This window comes from Amblyomma maculatum, chromosome 4 (assembly GCF_055883805.1).
Source record: "Amblyomma maculatum isolate TAMU_Amacu chromosome 4, ASM5588380v1, whole genome shotgun sequence".
Taxonomy (NCBI): Eukaryota; Metazoa; Arthropoda; class Arachnida; order Ixodida; family Ixodidae; genus Amblyomma; species Amblyomma maculatum.
Window position 1 is genome coordinate 204,189,405 of NC_139347.1, and position 27,990 is coordinate 204,217,394.

At 44.2% G+C, this 27,990-nt stretch overlaps 1 protein-coding gene across 1 annotated transcript; it reads left to right on the forward strand.

Annotated features, from left to right (window-relative positions):
* LOC146194029 (uncharacterized) lies at positions 1-27,872 on the forward strand. The gene is made up of 4 exons (XM_084600152.1): positions 1-126; positions 12,767-13,048; positions 14,565-14,852; positions 27,251-27,872. The coding sequence occupies exons 1-4, from the start codon at positions 1-3 to the stop codon at positions 27,683-27,685; spliced, it is 1,131 nt and encodes a 376-aa protein (XP_084456278.1). The 3' UTR covers positions 27,686-27,872.
* Positions 27,873-27,990: the final 118 nt, after the last annotated feature.

Below are 27,990 nucleotides of genomic sequence, written 5' to 3' on the forward strand. Positions count from 1 at the left end.
ATGTCCGAGCCGGTGGAAATGAAGGATGCATTGAAGGAGGCGCACGATTTGCTCGAAATCAATCAGCTCATGAAGGCTGCCACCTTCTTTGACGTAGTGCGCTACCTGGTTCGCCAAGTGATGCAGGTGGGTTCCTCACGTATATCAAGCGCGTATGCGGTGGCAAGCATAGAGCTGATAATGATGTAAATTTGTGCCCTCCATGGTACTCCTAGACAGATTTTCATTTTGCTACATAACTGTCGTTAGCAACAGCCGGCGCGATAAAAGTTGTACATGGCTATATATTACCATGACGCAGAGAACCTTATTCAAAAAATGGTAGGCGTTTAAGCATGACTTGAACTTAGTTATACGAGGAAAAGCTACGTTATTCAAATTTTGAATCGTTAGCAATGTTGTACATCATATGATGGCTTGAAATGGGGGGGATGCTCAAGCTTATCGCCTTTTTGATTATAAACTGGTATATAGGGAAGAAAAGGCGCTCTGTCACACGTCTCCGTGAGCACCCGACACGAGCTGTATGAAAAAGGGGGAAGGCGGGAATCAAAGTGGAAAGGGAGGGATAGGTGTCAGAGTTGAGGATACGGAGTAATTTCGAACACCTGGGGATCTTTAACGTGCCTTGATAATGCATAGCGGATGTGCACGAACGCATCTCCGTTTTGCCTCCATCAAAACTCAGCCGCCAGCAGTCGTGATCAAACCCGTGTACTACGGAACATATATAGCCTGGCGTCTTAACCGCTGCTTCACCACATCAGGGCATAACCCTGCTTTTGATTGAAAATTCGTACTGACCTAGGGAAAAACGTTTCTTCAACTGCTATATTTCTGTGGAATCTGTGCAGCTTTTCTGTGGAGCACTGTTGCTTCTCTATATCGGATGCTAATGCATAATGACTTCTGTAGCGTCGAAAGATATGATTTCCGTTTCAGTTTCTTAGAATGTGATGCGTATTCTCTTGCATAATATGTATGTATTTCTTAATTTTGTAATTAAAATAACGCGAAAAAAAGTGATAAAAGCTCTTGACGATCGCTCAACCGGTTAAATTTTACCTGCGTTCATCGAGGCGGGTCCGGTCCTGACGCCTCATACCGCATTCGCGAATATAGTGGTGTGGCGCATTGCCCCAAACCCTTATAACCTTTATTTGTTACTGCTGGCGGCTACCGATGTGGGGCCTTATCGGTTTGCATACTAGAATGCTCTTGTAATTCCTTGTTTTTGCTTTTATTATTTTCTTAGTCGTGCAAGATGCGCCGAAATGTATTGAGAATGGTTCCAGTCACGCACCTTTGCTTCCACAATGTTCTAGGTTGTGCTAGTCTTCTTTTTTTTTTTTTGTCTTTATCGAGATGTTTCTGCGACGGCTTTAAATTGAGCGCTGACAGGAGCACGAGGCATCCTTTTTTGACGACCAACGATCGTGCTCTTGCTGTTATCGCCGCCGACGTGTTACTTATTTCTTTTAGGGGTGCTAATGAGTCCAAAAAAAAAGGAACGATCAACATCTACTCTTCATTATCTAGCCTTCGGCATTGTCACTAACATGTGACATCTGGTCAAGGCGGTGCTGGTCATAGTGGGGATATCCACTACACCCTTGACAACAGTCCTGAACGCGTCACTCCTGAAGACTTGTCTACAACCCATTGAGCCAGCCACCGCCTTCAAGGCTCGCCGCCGAAACACGGCTTCCCCCCCCCCCCCCCCCCGTACGTCTCAGACGGAACCTTCAACATCTACGACGGCACGGTTAGCAGCATTCACGTGCAGCAACTCAATGACACCTCTTTTCCACGGCATTCCAGAAGAAGATCCAGAAGAGTGTCGGGAGCAGTACGAGCGAGTGGCAGCCTTCAACAATTGAGGCAACGTTTTAACTCTCCGGAACGTCTTCTTCGCACTTGAAGGCTTAGGCCGTACGCAATACGAAAGCCACGAGTTATTCTTAACAATCTGAAAGATATCTAGGAAGGAGCTGCTGAAGGTATTCGCCGGCGTCATGAGAACGCAAAGAGCCGAACTGCTCTTTCACTCCAAGGTTCAGATCTCTAACGAGTATTTCTTCGCCTACGCTGAGGAAATGAAGCGACTCTTTCATCACGCCAACTCTAATATGCATGAAGAAGGTGCAGTTGCTAATGTTGGCGTCAAGGAGTTTTTGTTTTTTGCCGGCCTCGCAGGGAACACTCCCAATATCATTGCCGTGATCGTTCCCGAGGCATCGACTATGGAAAGAAACTTCAACTCTTGAGCTCGCCAGTATACAACCGCACACTGTTCAGATTTCCCCTGTTTAGGCAAATACAGCGTCCCTGTGTAGTGAAATCCTCCGGAAAATGATTCGTAAGTCGCCCGGGAAGAACTTCGCTGGATTCTGCCAGCATCCCGAAATCCCCAGGTAGCGACTCTCGAGGTCATCGTCCGGGACGAAATTCAGCAGGCGCTTGGCATCCCGCTTTTGACAGCTACTATCCGCGAGCCGCAATGGTGAGCTAGTCTGCCGCATTACGCAACTCGCCTCCGCGGCATGAGACTCCAAGCCCTAATCGTTTCCAGTGTGTTCCTGAACCCCGCCCCTTAACCTGCGCCCGCAAAGCTTAAGAATTAATGACCGCCAAGTCTCAGCATATGCGACGCATGGAAGACTTCGAACAACCGCCCACTATATGCTTCCACTGCGGTGAGACCGGTCAAATACCCTATGACACTGCTGACACAGACAAATTGACCTGTGTGGTTTCGCCATCGACGTCTCACGCTTCTTTCCTGGTGAGCGACCGCACGAAATCGACGGCTTCCTGCACAAGGGAGATCACGCGTTGTCAAGCCGTCTTTCCCGCTCCCCATCGCCGTTCGAGGCGCGATTTGCATCGCCGGGCCAGAGCTATGTGCGAGGCAGGTTCCCTTGCCCCGCGGGAGAAACTAATGCCAGCAACCTTTGGAGGTTAGGTTGCTACACGGCAAACTAACGAAGATCTTCCGCCGTCGACGACGAGCGACAACATCGCAACATTTACACCGCCTTTCCACACGGCGACACTTCGACCAACCGACCAGACTCCAAGCTGACACCACCCCCCAGCGGCGTGATAACGGCGTGCCCTGGTCGCGACCACAGTACGCGACGGAGCGAGACCAGACACCGAAGTCTTTCCTTTTTTTTCCTAAAATGAATTGAATTGAACGCGTAATGCAAGGACACAGACAGGTGATCTTGAAGTGGCTGTCGACTGTCACACGTTCACTGCCTTAATGAACACCGCAGCTGAATTTTCAGAAGTGAATAGGAGCGGGCGTGTCTAGACATCGTAAATCAAAAAGCATAGCGCAGGAACAAAAGACGGGGACAATGATGAGACAGGACAAGCTCTTGTCCTGTCTCGTCCCCGTCGTTTGTTCCTGGGCTATGCTTTATGATTTACGCTGACTATTCAGTCATTAGTGGACTATTCCCGCCAAGGTCAAGAAAGGGACGATTCCTTGGAAGTTCCCATAACCCGAACCGCTGGTGGTAACCTGATTGCACCGTCGGGGCGCAGGGGTTACAGTATATGGACGTACTTACCCTACAGCAGTGCTCGCGCGACGTGATTTTGGGTATGCATATTCTGCGTAAACACCGGCCGATCATCGACCTACGGTCTAATCTCATCAAGTTCTCAATGGACAAAGCTGTACCTGTTAAACTCTTAAACTCTTTAAAACAAAACCAAATTCAACACCATTTAACCTCAGGAGATGATCTAAGCATCCCATGCAATCGAAGTGTCGCCGTGGCTGTCACAAAACCAAAAGAACGATAAGTTCAAATTAAATTATGGTAACTGATATCGCTGTCTAATAGCCTTGATTTGATGTTGTTCTAAATGCATCTGTGTAAAGCTGATTTCTTAATATAATAGAACATATCTAAGCTGTTCCTTGACTACCTCTGTTGACAATGCTAATGCGGCCGACATTTTATTACTTAGTGCTGTGCTACGATTTATTTTAACATTTATTTTCTCGGGGTAAAAGAGGACATTCGGAAACATATTCTTCTAGTAGTAAAGTATTTTCCAGCAATCGGATATTGTTACCCTTGCGTGCACTGGAATTGTCTGAAACAAACTTCGATATAGCATGGTGCAGTGATTTTCGTTATTATGGCAGCGATACTGAAAAGATAGAGCTGAACGCATTAAAAGAAAAACCATAGAAAGACGAAAGTGTTTCTCGAATTCATTACTGTTCAAATGAGACCGCACTGTCATTGCAGATTGGCGTGTACACGCTCTTCAAGGCTATGTTCGTTCACGAGGGCGGTCGCTCTGCTTTGTTCATGGGCCAAGGATACACCCTTCAGGAGAAGCTTGGCGTCCCGTTCGACACCGGCGACGCTCGCCAGCGATTTGAGCAAATTCTCAAGGTGGCGCTGTGTTCACCCCCGTTCGATACTGAGGGCAGGAATTATCAGTACTGCGTTCCTATTTATCTACTCTTTATCAGCGTGTGCATGTCCGCTTCAGTTTGCGTATCCAAAAGCGTGGCAATATGTGGTTGCTTTCTGTTGAACATCAAATATTGAAACTTCCTGTAATTACCTTGATTTGTGAAGCTCCCATTAAGCAGACACTCACTAAAAAAAACACACCATGATCACCTAAATAGTCGTATCAAAAGACGAACTGAAGTAGAAAGCCACTCTAACTACAATTCACCAAAACATTGTCAATCTTCCTGCAACACAAATGTGTCATGACCTGATTTTTAAAGGTAGTATCACTGTCACCCCGGTTGACGATACAACTTGCCTTAGCCATGACAGGTCAGCGCGCATTGTACACGTTTGGCAGTGGGCACACAGCTGGAAATTAAGCGGCTTGCGCTTAAGCTATATAATCAGGCTCGGTAACAGCCAGCGGTGCGCGCACACCACGCGGGCAGCAGTCGCATATTGTGCGAGTACGCTGTGGCAAATTCCCCCAGTTCCACTGGGCTTAAAGTTTATTAGAAATAGCTCCAGAAATAACAGGACGCTGAGGAAGGAGGGCAAACCACATTATCATGTCACGCTTAAAAGTGAAAACGCAGGCATATTGTGTGGGCTTGATAGCGGGCACAAAACATGTAACCAGCAAGGTGCGCTAGCGACAAACTGATTTCTTCAGATCCCTATACTACGTGGGAACAACGGCACTCACGTAGCTACCCACATGACGCATGATGTTGTAAACGAATGTGTATATTGCAGTCTAGGCGTTATATTGGAAGTTTCTAATGTTAGAAAATCCTCGAATGATGTTGCCTATATTATCAGAGTCTTTCGATTAGCATTTCAAGCATAATTTATGGTGATGCTGGGTTTCTGAATGGTTTATGCCCTTCAGATTAAAAAACAATGTTATAGGTTTGTAATACAAATTACTTTGCGTTAAAATAGAAACATTGTTCGGAAATTGCGATCGGAGTGTTATTACAGTGCTGATACCCTAGCAAAAAGCATTGTAGGATACCCAAAATATGTACTGAAGTAAAGAGGAACTTGGACCAAGTATGTACTTTGCAATGGTAAATTATATTGTGCCTTTCATATACTGCATCCACAGTCCAATTATTTTGTTAAAAGCTTCTGATTGCTCGTTCACTACAACCACTCATGGAATGCACTTCAATAATTCTTTTATAAGTGCCTCCATGGTATCCACACAGAGGTAAGGGATTTAAATGTGTTTATTGTGGCGAATTAGGAAACTCGGGCTTCGTCCTTTTCATTTGTCAACAACTGGTAGATGAGGGTAGTAAAAATCCGCAAATACACTAAACAAGTGGTTGACCTTGTGTTTAGCGCATGATAGCCTCAGTTACCTATGTGCACCTAAACCCATCGCAACGCAACGCACACCAACGCATCATTGTACTGTGTGATTTCCTAACAGGCGAGTTTGCATGCCCATGTAATGTTGCTTCCCCACTTAAATGAATATTTCACTTAAGCTATTTGAATTTTTAATCAAGTTCAGCTGAAAGTCAGTCTATTAAGTCCATACGTTAGCTTATAGTGTTCAGACACTCTGGAAAAAGAGGCCAATTGAAATTGCTCATCAGGCTTGGTACAAAACAAAACAGTGACAGTTATAAGACTTTAGCGCTACGTAGACAACAAAGGATGGCGTCCCCCCCCCCCCTCCCCGTTTTCCCCGATAAAATACGTATAAATATTGTCAGTCGTTACAAGAAATATATAAAACAACAGAATATATAAGCGTAATATCTTCGAACCAACCTGAAAATAAACGGCGAAAGAGAACAAAGTAAATGAAGCTTTCAAAACTAAGCAACTTGTTCCTGATGTTATAGCGTGGGGATGTCAACATATAGGCTCTCGCATATCAGATGGATAGAACAGAGTGTCGGTACCTGGCGTTAAGGAGGTGTTAGGCGTGGTGTTAAAGGAAGTGCTGGGTGCGATTAGCGTAATATAGAATTTGTGCATGTGTAACCTTATTCCGTGTGGATGCACAAAAGTTGTGCGGCTGACTTATCATCATAATAATATTCATCATCAGCCTGACTATACCCACTGCAGGACGAGGGCCTCTCCCATATCCCTCCAATTAACACGACCCTGTACTAGCAGCATTCACTTGACCCCTGCGTGCTTTTTAATCTCATCCGCCCACCTACCTTTTCGCCGCCCCCTGTTGTGCATTTCTTCCCTTGGAATCTAGTTTGTTACCCTAAGCGACCATCTGTTATCCTCTCTTTTCATTACATGTCTTGCCCATGCCCATTTCTTCTTCTTTATTTCCACTAGAATGTCAAGTTATTTTTTTTAACCCACTCTGCATGTTTCCTATCTATTAACGTTAATCCTACCATTTTTCGTTCCAAAGCCCTCTGCATTGTCCTCAACTTAAGTAGAACCCTTTTCGTTAGCCTCCAAGTTTCTGTCCCATAGGTGAGTACATGTAAGATGCAACTCTGTGTGTGTGTGTGTGTGTGTGTGTGTGTGTGTGTGTGTGCGTGTGTGCGTGTGTGTGTGTGTGTGTGTGTGCGTGTGTGTGTGTGTGTGTGTGTGCGCGCGCGCGCGCGCGTGCGTGCGTGCGTGCGTGCGTGCGAATTTTCCTCTTGAGTGATACCGGTACGCTGCTAGTCATAATCTGCCAGCACTTGCCAAATGCGCTCCATCCCAGTATTATACTTCTTGTTATTTACTTTCATGGTCTGTATCTGCGGTTATTACCTGTCCGAAGTTCATACTGGAAAGGTACAGCGCAAAAAGACACAAGACGAAAGGAAGACGAACAGACGTGCGCTGTCCGTCTGTCCGTCTTCTTCCTTCCATCTTGTGCCTTTGCGCTGTACCTTTCCAGTATGAACCAACACCAACTTGCCTAATTGTCTACCCTTCAGTCCAAAATAGACATATTCGCCTACTACTTCCAGTGCTCCGCTACCTAAAGTACTCTGCTGTTCCTTCCCTAGACTATTGAACATTACCTTAGTCTTCTGCATATTCATTTTCAAGCCTACTTTTTACTTTTTCCTTCTAGGTCATCAATCATTATTTGCAATTCATCCCCTGAGTTACTTAGCTAGGCAATGTGATCAGCAAATCTCAAATTATTAGGTATCCTCCATCTACCCTTATCCCTAACTGCTCTCATTCCAAGTCTCTGAATACTTCCTCTAAGCAAGCTGAGAATAGTACTGGGGAGATTGTGTCTCCTTGCCTGGCACCTTTCTGTATGGAAATTTCGTTACTTTCTTTATGCAGAACTATGGTAGCTGTGCAGCCACTATATATATATATATATATATATATATATATATATATATATATATATATATATATATATATATATATATATATATATATATATATATATATATATATCTTCCAGCACTTTCACGTACGGCTCGTCTACCCCCTGATTTCGCAATGCCTGCATTACGGCGGAGGTTTCAACTGAGTCAAATGGTTTTTCATAATCAATAAGTGCTATGAATAAGGGCTGGTTATATTCCGAGCATTTTTCTATCACCTGATTGATGGTATGGATATGATCAATGATAGAGTACCCTTTCCGAAACCCTGCTTGATATTCTGCTTGATTGATGTGTAAGGTTATCCTGATTCTACTTGTGATTGCCTTGGCAAATACCTTATACGTAACAGATATAGTAAACTTATTGTAAGTTTTCAAGTCTTTAACGTCCCTATTCTCATGAATTAAGATAATGTTTGCGTTCTTGCGTGGTTATGGTACCGTCGATGACACGAGGCATCGCATATACAGGGTGGTCAGTTTACCTAGCACTCCGAAAGAATGACAGCCGCTGGGAGCCCTTTGAATACTTCAATCTGATTACGCTCAAGGATTGCAAATGCGACATAGATTAAAAATATCGTCTAAAGTCCTTCCGTGGTAAGAGCTTCGTCGCACCTTTGTCTTCACGTCTTCGTCTTTGTGAGCCTTGAGTGTAGCCTAACGCAGTTTCAAATGCTGGCTGTTTAATGGGGCTGAGTTCTTGCACCACATTCCAATGCTGACCGGCTTGGTAAGCCTCTGAACCAACGCCAATTAATTGAAGGCGGCAATCACAAAAGGATATTCCCCATGACGCTGCACCGTGAGGCATGACGTCAAGGTGTTCTTGACATATAAAGTACGACAAACGTTCTTTCATTGCAGATATGGACACAAAGTGTTATAATATCCAGTGATAGTGTTACGCGTATAGAAATAAAAGAACATATACGGCACTGGCTCCCGCAATTGAGAATTCCTCGATTATTTTTCATGATGCTTTCACCATGGTTGAAACTTGTCGTGACTGTATAACTCTCTAATGTTAACGAACACGGGCACTGAAACTCTCGAAGGGCCCAGAAGCTTCGTGTTCTCATTGTTCTTTTTGTCTCTTCCAACCTGCAAGTTCTGGCTTGGCCGCAAGAACGTGGAAGCCGACTTGAATCTTCTGGTGCAAATAGACAGCAGGGTGGGAAGCATCTTCCGCAGTTTTCCATTGAAAGAAGAGCTCTATCCCCTGAAAAATGTCGTCTCCGGCATGGTGCCTGGCGTGTCAGCCGAACAATGGGTGCTTGCCTTCAAGAACTCGCTGCGCGATATCACCATCCTTCAACCCACGGACGAGATCATCACTGTCGGAGTCAACACATTCAAGCGGGCTACGCAGGTGACTTGCAGAAGATGCCAAATTTTAAGGCAACGACAGAAACCACAGCGTAGCATTGCAATTTGTCAGTGAACGAGGACAATGATCATCCGCTGTACTTTAAACGTAAAGCGAAATCATCAAAAAATGGACCGCGCAGTGGCCACGTAGAAGCAGAGTAAAAAAAAAGCACGAATGCGTACACAAGTTCAAAGTACAGGCGGCTTGCAGCCTTCTTCATCCCAACATTTTTTTCTTTTCAGCCCCTTATAACAATCTCATCGTCGTATGCGCGAAACTGTAAAACGCTTTTCCGTGTTATACCTCTGCGCAATACGAATTATTTCCCAGGTCGGCTAGTAGATGTAGGTTTTCCGACGAGACTGCTCCTCTGTTTGGTTCAGACAAGCCATATGAGCTGATCAATTTTGTTGCTGAAAGCTATTCACTGAGCTCAAGCTAAGTGAATACGGCCGGTCGCTCACTGAAGCTTTAACTGCGCCAATCCAAATCGTGCGGATCTAATCATCGCTACGAAAGTGTATACAGGCACGTTAGCCACACAGGCGAGGAAATCACCCTGCTTCTTTAAAATTGGATTGATGAGCTTCAACGCTTGGTTGACTAGGGATGGCTAGATGACGTCGAAGCTACTTTGAATACCCTTCCTCCAGATTATCATAAGTACGTCAAAAGGCATTTCTAGCAGTCGCAAAGCGTACATTGCAGTATATGTGGCTCGAACGTTCATACACAAATCAAAATGCAGTACTCTGCGTATCTCATTTCCAGTAAATCTGCGCGACACGAAAAGAAGAAAATGAATTAATCTCAAACTTCGATCGCGGGGGTGTCCTTTATTCGTTTGCGGGGCTTAGCTCGTAAATACGCTGGAAGGGCCTTTCAGAATTTATTCTTCAGTTCAGGGAAAATCAACGCAAACAGCAATGCATGAATTTGCGATGTTCTTGCAAAGTGCAGAGATTTCCAAGCTTAGTTGTCCCATGCATGAAAGAGAAATGACGCTTCGCATAAGTCTGCGTCCTCATGCGATTCACTTTTTATGTGAGGTCACTACACCAAGATCAGAGCGCTCTAAAGCAGAGCAGAGAAAGCACCTTAAGCTGAGGAGATGCAAATCATTATATTTGAGGGCTCTATGTAACGACTCCGCCTGCGTCTTCTGTGTTCTCAAATTCAGCAGCTTATTTCATTCATGCGCTCCTAGTTCAGTGACATTTCCCTATAATTTCGTAGTGTTTTATATGGTGGTACCATATGGTGGTATATGGTGGTACCAAGTCATCCGCTATGTAGTTTCCTGCATTTATATGCGCTGTCGCTGATCTATTTTGTTTTGTATACAATTGCCTTTTCATAATTATCCGCCCACATCCAAATAAGGTATTCAACAGCTTCTGATATAATTTCTCTCTCCAAGCAATCTTCGCCTTTTTATATTGGGCGCAAACAAGCCAAGCCTATAACACCCTCCGTTGCGTTTTCGGTCCGAGTTAGCGCCTGGCCCGCATAAACTGGCGCATCCGATAAAACTTATTTGTGGTCATAAAAACATGTTGAATATTCTTCATTGAACCTGCCGTTAACGTTTGAGAAATGAAACGCCAAACACATTCAGGAAACCGGCAATCTCTGTATACCTTGTTTTGGCTGCATGTGTCTTGCCGCTTATACACATTTTCCCCGACAGCGGCCGCTTTCATGCGGAACTATAAATCTTTTACTCATGCACAGAATCGGATTTTATGTTAGTCGAGAGTGTGTGTGATAAAGCGACACCGTATATTTTTGTGCGCCTTCGGGGTCTGAAGAACTAGCGGTGACGGAGGCAGTTCACCCAGCTGTCTGCTCAGCGCTCATTGCGCTCCTCCAACACCTCTCATGTCGCCCGGAGCGATCACCGCTGAAATGGCCAGCTCGCCGGCAGCCGACGACACACTTCGCAATTGTAGAACGCTATATACTGGAGGTGCAGTCAGTGACGTCACTCCACATGACCCGCTGTGGAGAGGCGAAGCATAGGAGCTTGCTCGGAAGCTCTCCAGTGTGATAACAAATCACTAGGCGGGGGTGTAACTGCTTCGCCGGCCCTTGATTGGTCAGCCACGCCATGGATGAGGTGCATGAATGTCCGAGTGCGCCAACGCTTCTGAGCATGCGTCAGGCTTGAATGCAGCTAGCATAAAAGAGCTTACGCTCGGATAACTAGGTTTTGCCGGGATAACGTTCCGCGGTTTTATTCATTCCTGCTTAGGCAGTGTGATGTGTATAAAGGCAACATTACTACATAACAGTGACACGCTTCATCAAGCATGACGCGAGTTCGTGTTAAGCCTACTATTCTACCAGGACATTTGCGGTGAGTGCCTTTTTTCCCACCTGGCGCAACACGCACTCAAAATTTTGCTACTACCAGTTTGTTTCAGTTTGTTCTCTGACTTGACAAAAAAGGGGATGGAAGAATAAATGTCAACTTTGTTACTACTATTATCTGATACAAACTCGATCTATGGGTCCAGGAGAAGAGACCCTTTACCAGTTGCTTCTCTGCCCACTCCCCACACTCTTCAACAGGAAAAAGGGGGGAGGGGGAACGTCCACCGCTCCCACTCCCCTTGTCTTTATTAGGCACTCCTTTAATTAACAACTAATAGTTTTTGCACATTATGCAGAATTTTGTTCAAGAGCGCCAAAAACCAAGCACGTACGCGAAGGGACTAATCGTCCATAGCGACCCTGTGGAGAAAAAAAACAAGGTTTCCATAAGAAAGTACGGCGAATATGATCGCCACTCCGGCTTCAAAATCGACAGGGCTATGGGCGCAAGCATAATAAAAGTGCCGAAAGACGGAGACGCCGCGATACCTAACGGAAGTTGCCGCATGCTGTCTGGCAGCGGCGTAGCCAATCACTCCTCATGGTGTCGTAGTCATAAACGCTGCGGTCCTATGCGACACTTTAATGACATAGATAAAAAAAATTAAACGACTACCGCTTCTCTACCATCCATGACCCCCCCCCCCTTCCTTTTTTTTTCTCACAATTTCTAACCTCTACCTCCGCCCAATTTCAAATCGACTGCCTTCAAGGTTTAACGTTTCAGATGAGTTGTTAGCAATATAGCGCTAAAATTACTCTGGCAAGAACTCTCTTCTATATAACTCTCGAATATTTATTTGCTTTCACCGCCCGGTGGCTTGAAGACTAATAAAACGGCCAAACATTCCCCTATTTATGTTTTTCGCATTGATTTAAAATGCATTTCTGATTATTCAGTATTAAAACTCGTAATTGCATTATAAATTCTATCTTTTTTGGTTACAAATATAGCGGTAAATCAAATGGCGTTGGTATTTCACCTACATTTAGTTTTAGTTCTTTAGCTCGCACCCACTGCGCACAGGTTACTGTACTCATTAGCAGAATTGCGCTGCCTACTTTGCGGCTGGCATACGTCCCATACAGGTCTTAGTGATTTTCATATTTTCCATAGTTTATTATATAAGACACTTGCATTGAACAATGTATGGCGTATGACGGTATCCTCTGCTCCGGTAACCCACGCAGCTGGTGATGAAGTATGGCTTGCGGAAGGCTGCCTTCTACATGGCCACCAACCTGGAGGCGGACGTTGTGTACATCCTCTCCATGAGGGACACAATAGCGCAGAGCGAAATGGCCAAGGCTCTCTACTGCCTCGCTTTTACGTACAAGTCATTGACGCTCACATGGGCCTTCCTGGCCGCACGGCAGCTTGCTGAGGCCCGGAGCATCGGCGTACTCCAGGACATCATTGGATCCATGCAGGAAGCTATCAGCGAGTACCGAGATGCGTTTGTATGGATGGAGGTGCGTCTTCATGTGTTTGGCAGAAATATTTGTTATGGACGAGACAAGAGAGAGAAAAATACATTTATTTAACATTAGGTAATTTATGTACGTATTTGTCCGGTAGAAGGAAATGGAGTAATCGTGATTTTTCAACTGCCAGGGCGTGGACGTAGCCTTAGAGTGCAGGGCCAAAAGTAATACAGACAAGTGATCTTCCTGAATGCACACCAAGGCCAGACATCGCTTGTCTGAATGTAGCTGAATAACTAAGCAGAGTTATTTGCAATAAAGTGAGGAAAACAACGTGTCCTTCCTCGCAGACGGAATATAGCAGTTCTGCGCGGTTTCAATTTTACTGCACAATTGTAATTGTAAGCTGATTCTTGGGCAACATAACCTGAAATGTCAATTCGATGACCGCTTAGCATCAACTTCGCGATGCAGTTAATTAAATATGGTTCGAGCACAACAGATACCGCCCTTTTTGTGAGGGAGAAGCTAGAGTCTTCATTGACGATTGCTTTCCCGCTGCACTGACAGTAATTGAGGTATCTTTAACCAGAAAAGCAACAATGTGTTCGCATAGGCCAAAACGAGTTTGTTACAAAACAAAGATGTGCAAAAGAGCGGGCAAGCGCTTCATCTCTTTGTGCTCCCGTGGCTGCATGAAGCTCTCATTACTTTTTGCGACAGCCCACCATTTAGGTTAATTTTGCAAGAATGCGCAGTCACGCTGTAAAGGGGATATACGAATTCCGTAAACTTTATTGAATGACAGTTGCTAATATTTAGATTTTGCCCCCCCCCCCCCCCAGCAACTGTAAAATAATATCCAACCAGGCTCCACGTTCAATAAAACATGTTTTAACTGTGTTTGGTGTTCGATAGCGCTCTATAGGCTTTCCTCCAAGCGTAGTGTACTGCGCATAATTTTTGAACTTTCGTCTTTATAACTTACTTAGACCAAGAGAAACGCAAAGATCCTGGTTTATTGCAGATATTGCTCAATCCCACGTTACTATGAAGCCAATTAAAATTAGAATGCAACAGACGATGCTTATGTCTGGCAACCTTACAAGCGCAATTGGAATCTTTTCACTTTTTAGCGAGGAAACTGTTTCTGTAAACCTTACATTGCCTCACACAGTTCAAGAGCCTTTCGAACTATTTCTCAAAATCTTCTTCACGAGGCTGGTACGAATAAGCACTTTTAAGGGCAAATTTAAAAAATTTATATATTGGTGGTGGCATTAAAAGGTTGCGTGTTCGAATCACGTCCGGGTCACCAAATTTGTGGAGATGAATCAGGCACACTTGTCGGGTCTCCACAAATATATTTGGCAGGACCCGCTGAGCCAGGCGGGAACGGGACAGCGAACCGCCGGCATACAGTTCTGCTGCCACGATGAACGAACTGCGCGTACTTGGCAGGCGTGCTGAGGCTATCGTATCATTCTGCAGCCGGAAAACGATGGCATGTTACGCATTAAACAGGATATCACCCTACTGCGCTCAGGATATGTTGCGTATGCAGGAGTCCAACCGGAACAGCACGGCGCAAGCGTTGTCGAAGCTGTCTCTTCACGTCATCGCGGGCAGGGCTTTCAACGGGACCAACGTCGACTACAACAAGCCGGACGTGAAACTGGATGAGTCAAACAGGTTCCTTGTTGTCCTCTTGGCGGCGCTCAGGCTGCACCACAGCGTCATGGCTGCCACACCACCGACGCGCGTGGAGATGCTCATCTCGGAGATTGAGTTCGCGGGAAAGCTCGCCCTCGTCCCCAGTATGGGCTACATTGTGGTGCCCACCACCTTCCAGGTGTGTTGTAAAGCCGCACTTTAGAAGGGGAGTCCTTTAGGGAATAAATGTGTGGCAAGCCTCATTCCCATATAGAGAAGAAACGTAACTCTTCGCCCTGCCGAAAGCTTTAGTTTCTTAAGAGTACATTTTGCCTTGGACACCAACTAGTTGCCAGACCAATCATTTCAGTGAAGAGAAAATGCTACTGGCATTTATGGCTGACTGCATGATCTAAACCATTAATCCAAAAAGAAGAAAAAATTACTGCTTGTTATTTTAAGTCGCAGCTATCATTAATCTTTTAAAAGGAGATAATCCCTTCCGCGGAGGTTTAATGCCAAACAAAGGCAATACCGGTCTTCGCACCACATAGACCAAGTCGCACACAGTTAGCGCAATTTTACCTAGTTTCATTTTAGAGTGTGGAGCCACCGCAGAAATTCTTTGAATATCTTATTAAGTCTCTGCTCGTCGCCAGCTTTAGGTGGACTATGTCTAACAACGCAATTTGCAGCAACGCCAGCTCATACAGCACGTGTCACATTAGTCGAACAGTTTTCACTGAATGGCCGGTACTGGCATGTAGAATGCGCCAACTGCATAAGGAGGGTTTGGAAATTCTCCCGCTTTCTTGTGCATCTGGACGCGCAAAAATATGAAGCACTTGTTTTAATAATTCACAAGCTTTATCTACTAAGGGAAACTATAATTGCACTCTAAAAACAGCAGTGCCAACGCAGACAAGCTACTGTGAAGAAGGGTTTTCGGGGAAAGTATTAGTTAGCGAAAGCCATATTCATTATATCATGGGACACGTTGAGAAGACGGTTATGCTGTACTCTGGAAAAAACTTCTGCTCACTTCACGGGATACTTCGGCACGGTCACGCACGCTTATACGTCACTGGCCATAATAACTCACTTTCCTTATTTCGCAGAAAACCCAGTTTAATACAACGTCCCTTTGCGTTGAGAGGTTACATTTAGGATTGATGAGGATTTCATTATGCTCCTCGTCTTATTCATGTTTGGAATGCCCCTTTTGATGCATTTTTCTCGAAAGAGACTGTCTTTATGATCACACTTCTATTCGGGCTCTCACATCCTGGCTGTCGAAACCTCCACTATAACCTCTTTAAACCATCCATGGCTATTTGTTGCTCTAGACTAAGGCATGTGATAACCACCTTCGGCACTCCCTGTGTAATCTGATATCCTTCTGGAAGCAAAATACATATTCTGCGAATCGCTACATCGCTCCGGAAACGCAAGCTTCTGCGCACTGCATTCTTCCTCTTCGTCACAAGCCTAGAAAGCATTATTCGCACCAGTTCATATCCACAAATATGCAATATTGCCTGACGGAATGCCACACAGGCTTCCAGACCTCTGCCTGTTCTCCACCACCACTATTGGCTATCTGGCTCGTCTCCTGCGACGTCTCCTTTCAAACTGCCATTCGATACTTTCGTTTCGTCTAGGCCCAGCTGCGGTGCCCTTGAGGTTCGCGGACAGCCATGGAGGAGTCGCGTGCGGGAACCGGTGCTTCAACCGCACCTTCTTGACGTTCGAAGACAGCCTTGGAGGCGTTAAACCGCGGCAAGCCTTGTGTGATCATGCTTAATCAATCTTTCGCTCAGTAAACTAGGTTATATATCTTGACATGACTTCGCGACAAAGTATAACCACGAATAACAAGGTTTTCACTCGTATAACCGGGCTTAACAAAGCTAAGCCGCAACCATTTTGTAGCGAGAACGACACTACGCCAGCCACATCGCCTCTTCGCTTGATTGCACTTTCGTTGTGGTCGCACCTTGGCCGCGGTCGCACTGACTTTGAGCTATTGCCTAGCAACCACTTGAAGAAGAAGAGATCGTGGCAGGCGGTAGCTGACAGCTGACATGGCCGAGCACTAAGTGGGCTTAGACAGGACTGGTTTTAGGAGGAGCTGCCAACTCGGACCTCTCCTTTCATATGGGGAGGGGGATACCACAATCAGCCTGCATTCACGTTATCCCTAGGCCACGCAAGCACGGCTCGGTTCAAGCGGGCCTTTATATGTTGGCTGATAAAAGAAGAAAAAGAAGGAAAAGAGAAAGGAGAAGAAAAAAAAGAAGAAAAAGATAAAGAGAAATAAGACGAAGAACTGAAAGAGAAGCTACGTCGGCTTTGCTTACGCAACCTACCTGATTTAACTAAAGCTAAACCTCAGCAAACTTTTTTTTTTCAGTGCTCGCAGTGGGTCGTTCAAACTGGCATATATAATCAAGTGGCGACATTATTTGAAGAACTGAGGAAGATTGCAAAATATGTGTTTTAATGAAACTATTAATATAAATTGTCTAAGCTTCCCATGCATATACAAATATCGCTTCTGAAGTTCGCCCTGTGCTCAAAACAAGTGTCAGACTGCTAAAGAAAATAAATTAGGCACGTTTTAAAATTTATAGTAAAACATAAAGAAGCCTGCGGAGGAAAATCTGCAGATATATTCATTTATATCGCTATGTTAAATAAGATCTAAGCAAATTACGTTGAAAACCTGCTTCGATGACAATGTATAAAATTTATGGGCATAAAAAGCCCCAGGTTTTTCTGTGCAGGCAAAGTCGAAGCACCACTATGTTGCCAGATGCTTCGCAATATTTTTCAGATAGTTTTGTCTCATCATCATCATCATCAGCCTGATTATACCCACTGCAGGGCGAAGGCCTCTCCCATATTTCTCCACTTAACCCGGTTCTGTGCCAGCTGCATCCACTTGACCCCTGCGAACTTCTTAATCTCATCCGCCAACCTAACTTTCTGCCGTCCCGTGCTACGCTTTCCTTCCCTTGGAATCCAGTTTGTTACCCTCAGCGACCATCGGTTAACCTCTCTTCGCCCTACATGTCCTGCCCATATGTCCATTTCTTCTTAATTTCTACTAGAAGGTCGGTAACTTGAGTTATTTCTCTGACCCACTCTGCACGCTTTCTATCTCTTAATGTTACCCCTACCATTTTTCGTTCCATAGCCCTCTGGGTTGTCCTCAACTTAAGTAGAACTCTCTTGGTTAGCCTCCACGTTTCAGCCCCATAGGTGAGTACAGGTAAGATGCAACTGTTATATACTTTCCTCTTGAGCGATACCGGCAAGCTGCTAGTCATATTCTGCGAGTGCTTGCCAAATGCGCTCCATCCCAATCTTATTCTTCTTGTTATTTCCTTTTCATGGTCCGGATCTGCGGTTACTACCCGTCCTAAGTAGACATATTCGCCTACTACTTCCAGTATTTCGCTACCTAATGTAAACTGCTGTTCCTTCCCGAGGCTGTTGAACATTACCTTAGTCTTCTGCATATTGATTTTCAAGCCTACCTTTCTGCTTTTCCCCTCTAGGTCATCAATCATTATTTGCAGTTCGTCCCCCGAGTTGCTTAGCAAGGCAATGTCATCAGCAAATCGCAGATTACTGAGGTATTCTCCATCTAGCCTTATCCCTAACTGCTCCCATTCCGAGTCTCTGAATACTTCCTCTAAGAAAGCTGTGATTAGTACTGGGGAGATTGTGTCTCCTTGCCTAACACCTTTCTTTATGGTAATTTTGTTACTTTCTTTATGCAGAACTATGGTTTCTGTGCAGCCACTATGTCTGTGCTGTGCTGTGCAGCCAGTTTTGTCTATAGGAGTTTCAATACAAAATTCGGCCATTTTCATTCCATCTGATAATCAAATTACGTTGTTTACACCCTCCTCCAATAGTTTAAATAAGGATTTCTTTTCAAATATCGACCAGAGGTTTTTAAGAGTAAGCACAGTGGAGGTAATACTAAGAATGATTTCTGACCAAACAATTCGTCAGGACAAGTTATCTGATCAGGTCTCAGTTACTATCCGAAAAATGCTTGTGTGCGGGCCTTTGGGCTAAACATGCAACCTTTAGCGACAGCTACAGCTTGAATGATCATTTGCCTTATATGACCAGCAGCAACTTATAAATTTTGTCCTTCAGCAAAAGCAGAGAAAGTATCGACTACTGTGCGTTCATAGATTTCAGACATGCAAGATTTCGCGCAGAGATCTCTCCGATTGGGGTCAGAGAATGTAAAGTCTTAAAATTAATTTGCACTGCAACGAAATCTCACCTGTGGTGATATATCATTGCACAAGATACTAAGCGCTCTCAGTTAACTTGGAAAAAATAGACGTTGTTTATGGTCCTATTTGTGGCTCTTAAGAAATTGAATTTTTTTTTCATAAAGGCATAATTGCCTCAAAGTGTCGTATAGCCAGTAGCTTTATTGACTATTTAATAAACCAATTTTTACTTCAAAACATTGTCTCATCTGAAAAATATGCCCTATTTCGAGCTGTTTCACTCAGTGTGAATACCATGTTTGTATACCCTACGGATGAATAGGAGGTCGCTTCCAGATTAATGAATTTAATGAACGGCAGTGTTTGCGATGCCGTTGATCCATAAATAAAACTCCTTATCACGTTATAGAAATTACCAGAGCCCCATTGGCCAACATATTCAAACCTAATCTTTCACCTGTGTTTTTCAGCAATCAGTGCAGACTTCGAAGGCTATTCTAATATTGAGAGCTGGAGATAAAATGATGATTAAAAATTACAGGCCCATTTCAATCTTGCCTCGTTTTTGTTGTTTTTTTTTTTTCAACCAACGGAAAAAGTGGTGAACTCTACATTGTCAAGCTATCTTGATACGAATGCCGTTCTGGATGACTTTCAACACGGTTTCTGTAAGTATCGTTACTGTAAACAGCGCTGCTAGTAATGCAAAAAGAGTTTATAATGAGTAGATTTTTAAATGATGGCACAACACTTGGAATATACGTATATAGATCTGTCGAAAGCCTTCGATTTTTTGCGACAAGGCTTTTCGATGGAGCCGAAAAGCAAGGCACCCGTGTGCTGTGCGATGTCAACGCACGGTAAAGAACCCCAGGTGGTGAAAATTTCTGGAGCCCTCCACTGCGGCTTCTTTGATAGCCTGAGTCGCTTTGGGACGTTAAACACCGCAAACCGTCATTGCAACAAGAATTTATTTTGCAAAACTGGGACTGTACGGTATACGCAGGGTTGTTTGCAAGTTAATAGCCTCTTATCTCAATGAACGTAAACAGTTAAGCTGCAAAAACAGGCGGACCTCAAGACAGTATCCTTGGCCCGCTTGTATTTCGTTCGTCTATATAATGATTTACATGTTCTATCTCACCAAACACAGGTTTCTTTAATATTTTCCGCTGATGACACCAGTTTACTGATAACAAGCAAGACAACACTGGAAATAAAGATTACGTGATGAGTCCCTGCCGCATTTTACAGTATTAATGCGGGCAAAACTAACGCTTTCCTATTTCGATGAAACAAACATACGTTTTCTGCAACGTTGCACATTATAAGCGCCCAATTAAAATACTAGATGGTATGGTAGTTCTTCAGGCTCATTTTTCTAGTCACTAGACGTGTGATCGTCAAATTAGTGAAAACTGCAAGAGAATGTACCGAGCAATTGGTGTGATGAACACATGCAGGCATATTCTACTCCAATAGATAAAGCTACTCTTATACAATTCTTCCACACGCCATATATGCTAGCTAAGAAAACAAACCTGAAAAAAAAAGAGTTAATGTTACCAAAGAGAGCAATAATAATAACGAACGTTCTACATGATTCATAGTAAATGAAAGACTAAGACGGCCGAGAAGACACCCAACAGAAGCGCTCACTCTTAATGTTTTATTCGGAAATAAAAGCTTAAGAACACAAGAAAAAAAGAAAACACAAATAAAACCTGAAGCCGCATCAAGGATTCTAATCAGGGCGTGAAAACACACGCGTGATACGACGTGAAACAAAGCAGAGAACACCGGCACAGGATAAGCACGCGGCAAACTCATTTTTCATCAAGCAATGCAATTTCAGGGGTTGTTAGGGTGACAGAGAGGGTGCTGACACATGTGTCGATTGATTTGGGGTGTAGTAGGCTTCCTTAGGCTTCCTTAAGAATGTATGTATATACATACCAACTTCCGCCACAACCTATTTCGATCAATTAGTGACCTGCACGCTTCCGTTCCTGAATAATTATGCTTGTCAATCTATTGTTGTGACCAAACTGCCCAGGATATCATTGAAACAATTGTTTTATGCAGGGGTCCTTTTCTACTTTTCACTCTTCTTTTCTTTTATTTGTGCATAGTCATTCATGCTTCTAAATTATACATGTACCTTTCTCATTGTTTCTGTGTACGAGGCACTGTTTAATGTGTCACTGCAGCCGTTACGAATTGGACAGTCCCTTCATCAAGCTGCTCACAACAGCAGCTCTTTGCGGCTGCTCCATCATTCTACCTTGTACAAAGAAAACTGAAATTTGATTTTATTTGATTTGACCTAAAATACGTCAGGCAGTGGCTCGACTACCTACAATTAGCCAGCGGGCAGTGCACTTACGCTTAATACTTAAAACTTGTCTCTTTCTAGCACGAGAGCTACCAGGCACGAACTTAACAAACACCTGGAGGAACACAGAATCCACAAAGACACAATCCGTTGTTATTTTTTGCGTATACAGTTAGGAAATAGAAAAATTTACCTCATGAGCTTGTGAATCCTCAATCAATCATCACATTTCTCAGTAATCTCTCAATGTTTATATTCCGAGCATAACTTCAAGCAGTGTAAGAAGTGCTTATGATTTCTGTACACAGCTCAATCCCGTTTTATTTGGTTTTGGCAAAATGGTAATGTGTTTGTTTGTTTGCTTGCTGCATTAACATATATTTATGTATTTCTCTAGCGTAGCCCATTTTGACGCTTGTTTATGTCTCTGCTGTTTTAGATGCTTGCTTTTGATCGTTGAGAACCAGCATTGTTATTGTTATCTATTGTTTTCCAATACTGACACAGCCGCCAAAGGGTTAACTAATGTACCGTGAGAATATTAGTGAAACTTAAAGCAGAAAAAGTGACAGAATTCGCCTTCAGCATCCCAATACGGCTCAGGCTTTGAAGGACGCCGTAGCAGTTGGCTCCAGACTTTTTGACCACCTCAGGTTCTTTCCCCGGTACTGGCGTCACATAGTGTAAACGCACCCATCGGGTTTCGTCTCCATCGAAAAAAGGCTGCCGCAGCCTGGATATAACATGCATCGTTAGTTTAAACCATCATCATCATCATCCTCAGCCTGACTATACCCACTGCAGGGCGAAGGCCTCTCCGATATTCCTCTAAATAACCCGGTAATGTGCGAGCTGCACACACTTGACCCCTGTTAACATTTTAATCACATCCGCCCAACTAATTTTCTGCCACCACGCCGGGGTGGCGCACTGGTTACTGCGCTCGACTACTATTCCCAAGGATCGAATCCCGGCATCGGCGGCCGATTTTCGATGAAGGCGAAAAGCAAGGCACCCGTGTGCTGTGCGATGTCAGGGCACGTAAAGAACAAGAACTGCACCAGAATGCTGAATTGGGCGAGTTGGGACGTTTCCTAAAATGCAAAATGCACGTTAAGGAACCTCAGGTGGTCGAAATTTACGGAGTCCTCCACTACGGCGTCTTTCATGGCCTGAGTCGCTTTGGGACGTTAAACCCCACAAACCAAACCAAAAGCTTATGCCGCCCTCTGCTACGCTTTCCTTCCCTTGGAATCCAGTTTGTTGCCCTAAGCGACCATCGGTTATCATTGCTTCGCGCTACATGTCATCAGTTCAGTTCATCAATGAATGCTATGTTCAAAGGCTGGTTATATTCCGAGCATTTTTCTATCACCTGGTTGATGTTATGGATATGATAGATAGTAGAATATCCTTTCCGAAAACATGATTTTTGCTTGGTTGCAGTCTAAAATTTCCCTGATTCTATTAGCGATTGCTTTGATAAATACCTTATACGTAACAGACAGTGAGCTAATTGGTCTGTAATTTTTCAAGTCCTTAGCTTCCCCTTTGTTATGAATTAAAAAGGGTGAACTACTAAGACACCAAAGCGGACTCGTTTTAAAATGAAAATTGCCAGCACCACAATGTGTTAAGTAAACTGGCGTATCTCCCAATAGAAGTCTGTGTGATCACAACAGAGGTTTCTAAGAGTTTCACGCTTGCAGTGGCCCCAGTATGCACTGTTTCAAAGCATCGCTGGTACTCGGTCCTGCAACGCATACGCGAAACTTAATGCACAGAAATTTCGAACAGTTACCAACTTATCCATTAGGTGAAAACGCATGAAGGCGGGTTGTTTTTGTTTTTTTAATCTGGATATGGCATTATATAAAAGGACAAGAAAAAAATGAAATTTCCTGGTATTCACACACGGCAAACAACTTAACTGAAATCAAAGCTCTTACATGGTAGAAGAAGCAAAAACTGAAATACAGGTTTGGCCACCGCAATCCACTCTCTCAAGCCCAAGCCGCATAAACGCGCAAGGCATCCTAGAGGCTGTCTGATGTGCATTGCGGTGGCATCTTAGAAATGTTTTTTCTTTTCCTTTTTTTTACCTTGAATCTGCAAGTGCACTTTTATCACGCCAAGAAGACGGCAATAAGAGGGCCTCAATGTCAGAAGGAAAAGCAAACCTGCACATGACGGCGCCACAGGCTGGCCAGATTAGTTGTATTTCGGTTTCATCATCATCAGCCTGACTATACCCACTGCAGGGCGAAGGCCTCTCCCATATTTCTCCACTTAACCCAGTTCTGTGCTAGCTGCATCCACTTGACCCCTGCAAACTTCTTAACCTCATCCGCCCACCTAACTTTCTGCCGCCCCCTGCTACGCTTTACTTCCCTTGGAATCCAGTTTGTTATCCTAAGAGACCATCGTTTGTCCTCTCTTCGCACTACACATCATTTCGGTTTCGACTCTTCGCAAAAGCCGCTATGCACTTTGCCCACCTAGTTTCATTATTGGCGTGACGCAGTTTTAAAACGTACAGCAGCAGGGAAAGTCCAAGTCCTTCACGGACAAAGTCCTTGCCAAGCGTGTACCTATTGCAAAATCTAGCATTAAATTTATACGGATTGCTCATATCGGTTTATTGTGCAATATGAACTCGCAGGAATCCGTTTGGAGCTGTCATGTAAGCTAATATGTATACTCACCGACTCTGGCTGCTTCGAGGGAAAACGAAGGCTCGAAATTTCAAGATCTCTAAGATTACTTATTAAAAAGGGTACATAAATACTCTGTACTGGGCGGGATTTAAACTACAGCCCTCCCGATATTCAACATAGTGCCTTAAACATTGCTCCGCGCCAAGAAATCGGACGTTCAGTTTTATTGTTCTCTTTGTATCGCAAATGCGGTTTTGTACAGCTGTATTTCCTCAGCGTTGATACGGCGAAGATCGTTGAATGATTGCCTTATAAACGTGCTGAATCTTTTTCTGAGGTGGTGCAATCGGTGTGCCCCCTCGACAATAAGCATCTGCGTTTCGCGATGTATCTCAGAATATTTAAACGTTTCAACGTTCGCAGTTTTGTTGTCATCTCAGTATACGCGCACAGATAGCTACCTGGCGCTTTAATTTGTGGCATAATGAGTAGTAAGTAACGAGTAATTTGTGGCATAACGGCTTCACATCCACTCTGGAGAGCAGCGACGCTGGCAACTTTCGACTTAGCTACTTAAGGTGTAAACAGCCAAGGAAGCGTTTAACGAAGGCCAGCTGGGTTGGTTCATATTAAAACATACAACATCGAGGGAAACGGAAGAACAACAGAAGGCAAAGTTAGGCGAGGTAGAGGTGGTTCATGATGGTTTGGTGGACGCTGTTTAACGTAGATACAAATAGAAGAAAACATGGGACTGCCGCCTTTTTCACAGCTTAATTATTGGGAAGAAAACAAAGCTTATTAAGAACAAAAAACCTCGAGCAAGGAATAAAAGGAAACAAAACGAATATCAAAACCTGCGAAGGTAGCCGATTTCTTCTTCTATAAAAAGAGCTAAGGCTTGCTTACGCAATTTCCACTGGATGCGATAAGGCGTGCTTCTATCACCTCTTTAAATCTGCTGTGGATGCCGACATAATGCCTGTGTCGCGTCAAAGGTGGATCGAAAATTGTTCCATTCCCGGATGTTCTATCAACGAACCGCGTTCAATCAACAAAAAAGAAATGATTTTTTTTTCGCTTTTGTTGATAGAACGAGGTTTAAGAACCATATGGTAAACATTTTGAAAACTTTCAAAGAATGAGGTTCGGGTCTCAATTTCACTTTAAAGGTTCCACATGAAAACCAGTTACAGTTCCTGGACCTAATGTTGCGCTTCAATTCCATGCATGCTTGATTCCAGTATTGGCCTAAGCTGAAAAGCCACTTCTCAAGTATAGCTCTGAGTACTCGAAGCTAGTGAAGAACGGTATTGCTGCTTCCTGTCTCATGACCTGCTTAGCTAAATATTGCCTGCATGTTCTTCGAGATAGCTTCAATGCCCAAATTGATAGATTGGTAAACGCAGGCTATCATAAGGGTCATTGCCCAGTCCTACGCGAAATTGATGAAACGGGTTAAAGGTTTTCCACCTGCCGCAAAAACTATGAAGAAAAAGCATGCCGTCATCCCTTATATACACCGCTTATCACATTTGCTTAGACACGTTTTCAAGCGATATGGCGTAAAGTGGCTCTTTCCACCCCATTAGGATTAAGCAAACTTTGTCCGTTTGTGGAAAGAAAGGCGGAAACGGTTGGCACAATTTCCCCTTCTTGTAAAGTCAACCACAGAAAGAAGTTTGTATGCTGTGTAACTTATGCGGTCTATAAAATTCACTTTCGTTGTGCACTGACCATACCTACCGTTGTTTGAACATTCTGCTCAGAGAGCGCAATAATGTCGAATCTTCAGAGGTGATGAACACCTCCAGAAATGCATCAATTGCCGACCCACCTTTGAAGCGACGCAGGTGTTGTATCGGCATCCACAGCAAAGATTTATAGAGATGACGAAAGCATTCCATATCGCCTTGTGTGGAAATTGTCAGCAAACCTTCGCTCTCGTTATCGAAGAGGGAAATAGGCTACCTTCGCTGGTTTTGATATTGGTTTAGGTTTCTTTTACTCCTTGCTCCAAGGTTTTCGTTCTTATTAAGCTTCGTTTTATTCCCAATAAATAAGTTGTGAAAAAGGAGCTAGTCCCGTGTTTTCTTCTCTTTGTACCTGTGTTAAACAGCGCCCACCAATCATCATGAAACGGAAGAAATTACGAAAAAACGGTACCTCTCTTCCTGTTCTTTCATTTTATTTTCTGCCTAACGCATGGTTCGCCCTTTGCTACTGTATATAACAAAGCCTGCGGGTCGTAGTTTTTCTCATCAGTCTTGGCTCGGTGATGCCAGCGGCCTCGCTCGTAGCTTTGATTTCTGCCGCCACTGTTGCCTCTTCAGCGATCGGACCGTATTCATATCCTGCCAATCGAGCCGTCTCCGCTTTAAGGAAATCCTAGAGCACTTTGGAATGTATACACTGCAGAAATTTGAAAGCCTGAGGATTGCTAGTTCACTCGGTGCATCGCGTTTGCTCTGGCTATAATTATCAACGAAATACACCGTAATTATCATAGCTACTATCACCTTATGATTGTAGCGTCTTTGTCACCGCTACTATAATCCTCATGGTAGAGAAGGAGAACTACAATTTTATTCCCACGATCCCGGTTGTAGCTAAAGCGCTCGGCTGGGCACCCGAGGGATGAGGTTCTATTCCTTGCGGATAAGGGAGTTTTGTTTTTCTCCTGATTGACAGGTAGAGCGGACACTTTCTGTCCACCGTTAGCTCATGTGCTGTTAAATGCATTAAAATCATCGCACACTCTAGTGGGGGTTGGGGAAGTATATGCTGGCGATCACCGTAAGACCGTTGTTTTCCGGAACGGGATTTACGGCTGGTGCAAACGAGCGACGGCTCCGGCCAGCGGCAGACTTAATTTCGGCTTGTGTTAGAGCGCACTCCTCGCTATGTGCCAGCAATCGTGGAGTCTGCCAAGTAATAGTTTTAGCCATGTAATCGTCTACGTAGATGGTGAAACAGTTTCAATCACAGCTGCGGGAAAGAAAAGTCAATATCGAACTAAAATATATCAGCAGTAAGCCGACAATCGACAACAATGAAACGAAATGTGACAGTATTGTGAATAACGATACTGATCCAGCAGTCGCGAATGTCCTTTTAAAACTCTAGAAAATACCTTCCCTCTTAGGTCATTCGACTGCTGAAAAGGATACAGAAAGCAGGGATATGTTCTGATTTCCAACAACGTTGGTACATTTTCAGAGAAAATAATTGTGCATGTTTATAATCATGAACCCCGTGAGGGCATTGCCGGGAATAAGAGGCAGTGTGCAGGATATAGAAGTACCACAGTGTACCACATAAGAAATGGCATTCTTCTGTGCAGCACGATCCGTACCTGTACAACTACCATGTGCCGGACTACTTCAACTACGGTACCATGGGAAGTTTGCTCGGCATGCGGCTGGTCGAGGCCGTGGGTGTCGGCGTCAGGGACGAACGTCAGTCAGCGTGGGACCATTCGACGGTCAGCAAGCACGACGAGCTTCTCCGTTGCCTCACGGAACGACGCAGGCATCTGGGGTTTCCCGATTTCGATCCCACTACAGCCGATAAGCAGCAGACGCAAATGATGGTCCTCTCCATCGGTGCGCGAATCGCGTACTCTGGCCTCAGAAAAGTCTTCCGCAAAAAGGTCAGTGCTATGCGCGACCATCGGTGGGCGTTGACACCTTTTTTGAGGCCATCAAGTATTTTCCGAGTAGAGCAGCGAAGATATACCATTTCAGACTTGATTCTCAATTCAATTTCTGAAGCTTGATGCCTGCATAGTTAGGCAGGGGAAGCATGGCATTTCGTATCATCCAAACTCTGTATTAATAAACTCTTCGATTGCCTTTTATCCATTTATTGATCAAATGATTGGTAAGTGGATAAATTGAATTTTCTGCATGACCGGGGAATTTTGTAGACCACCCTTGGCGACAAGAGACAAAGGTCTTCCTGTGCTTGACAGCACGGCCAGGCTTTCTTAAACGGGCAAGTCATCCTGCACAAGCTTCGAAATCCGTCGGGGACAGTAAACAATACCTTCGCATGTGACCGCTAACCTACCTTCTTAAAACT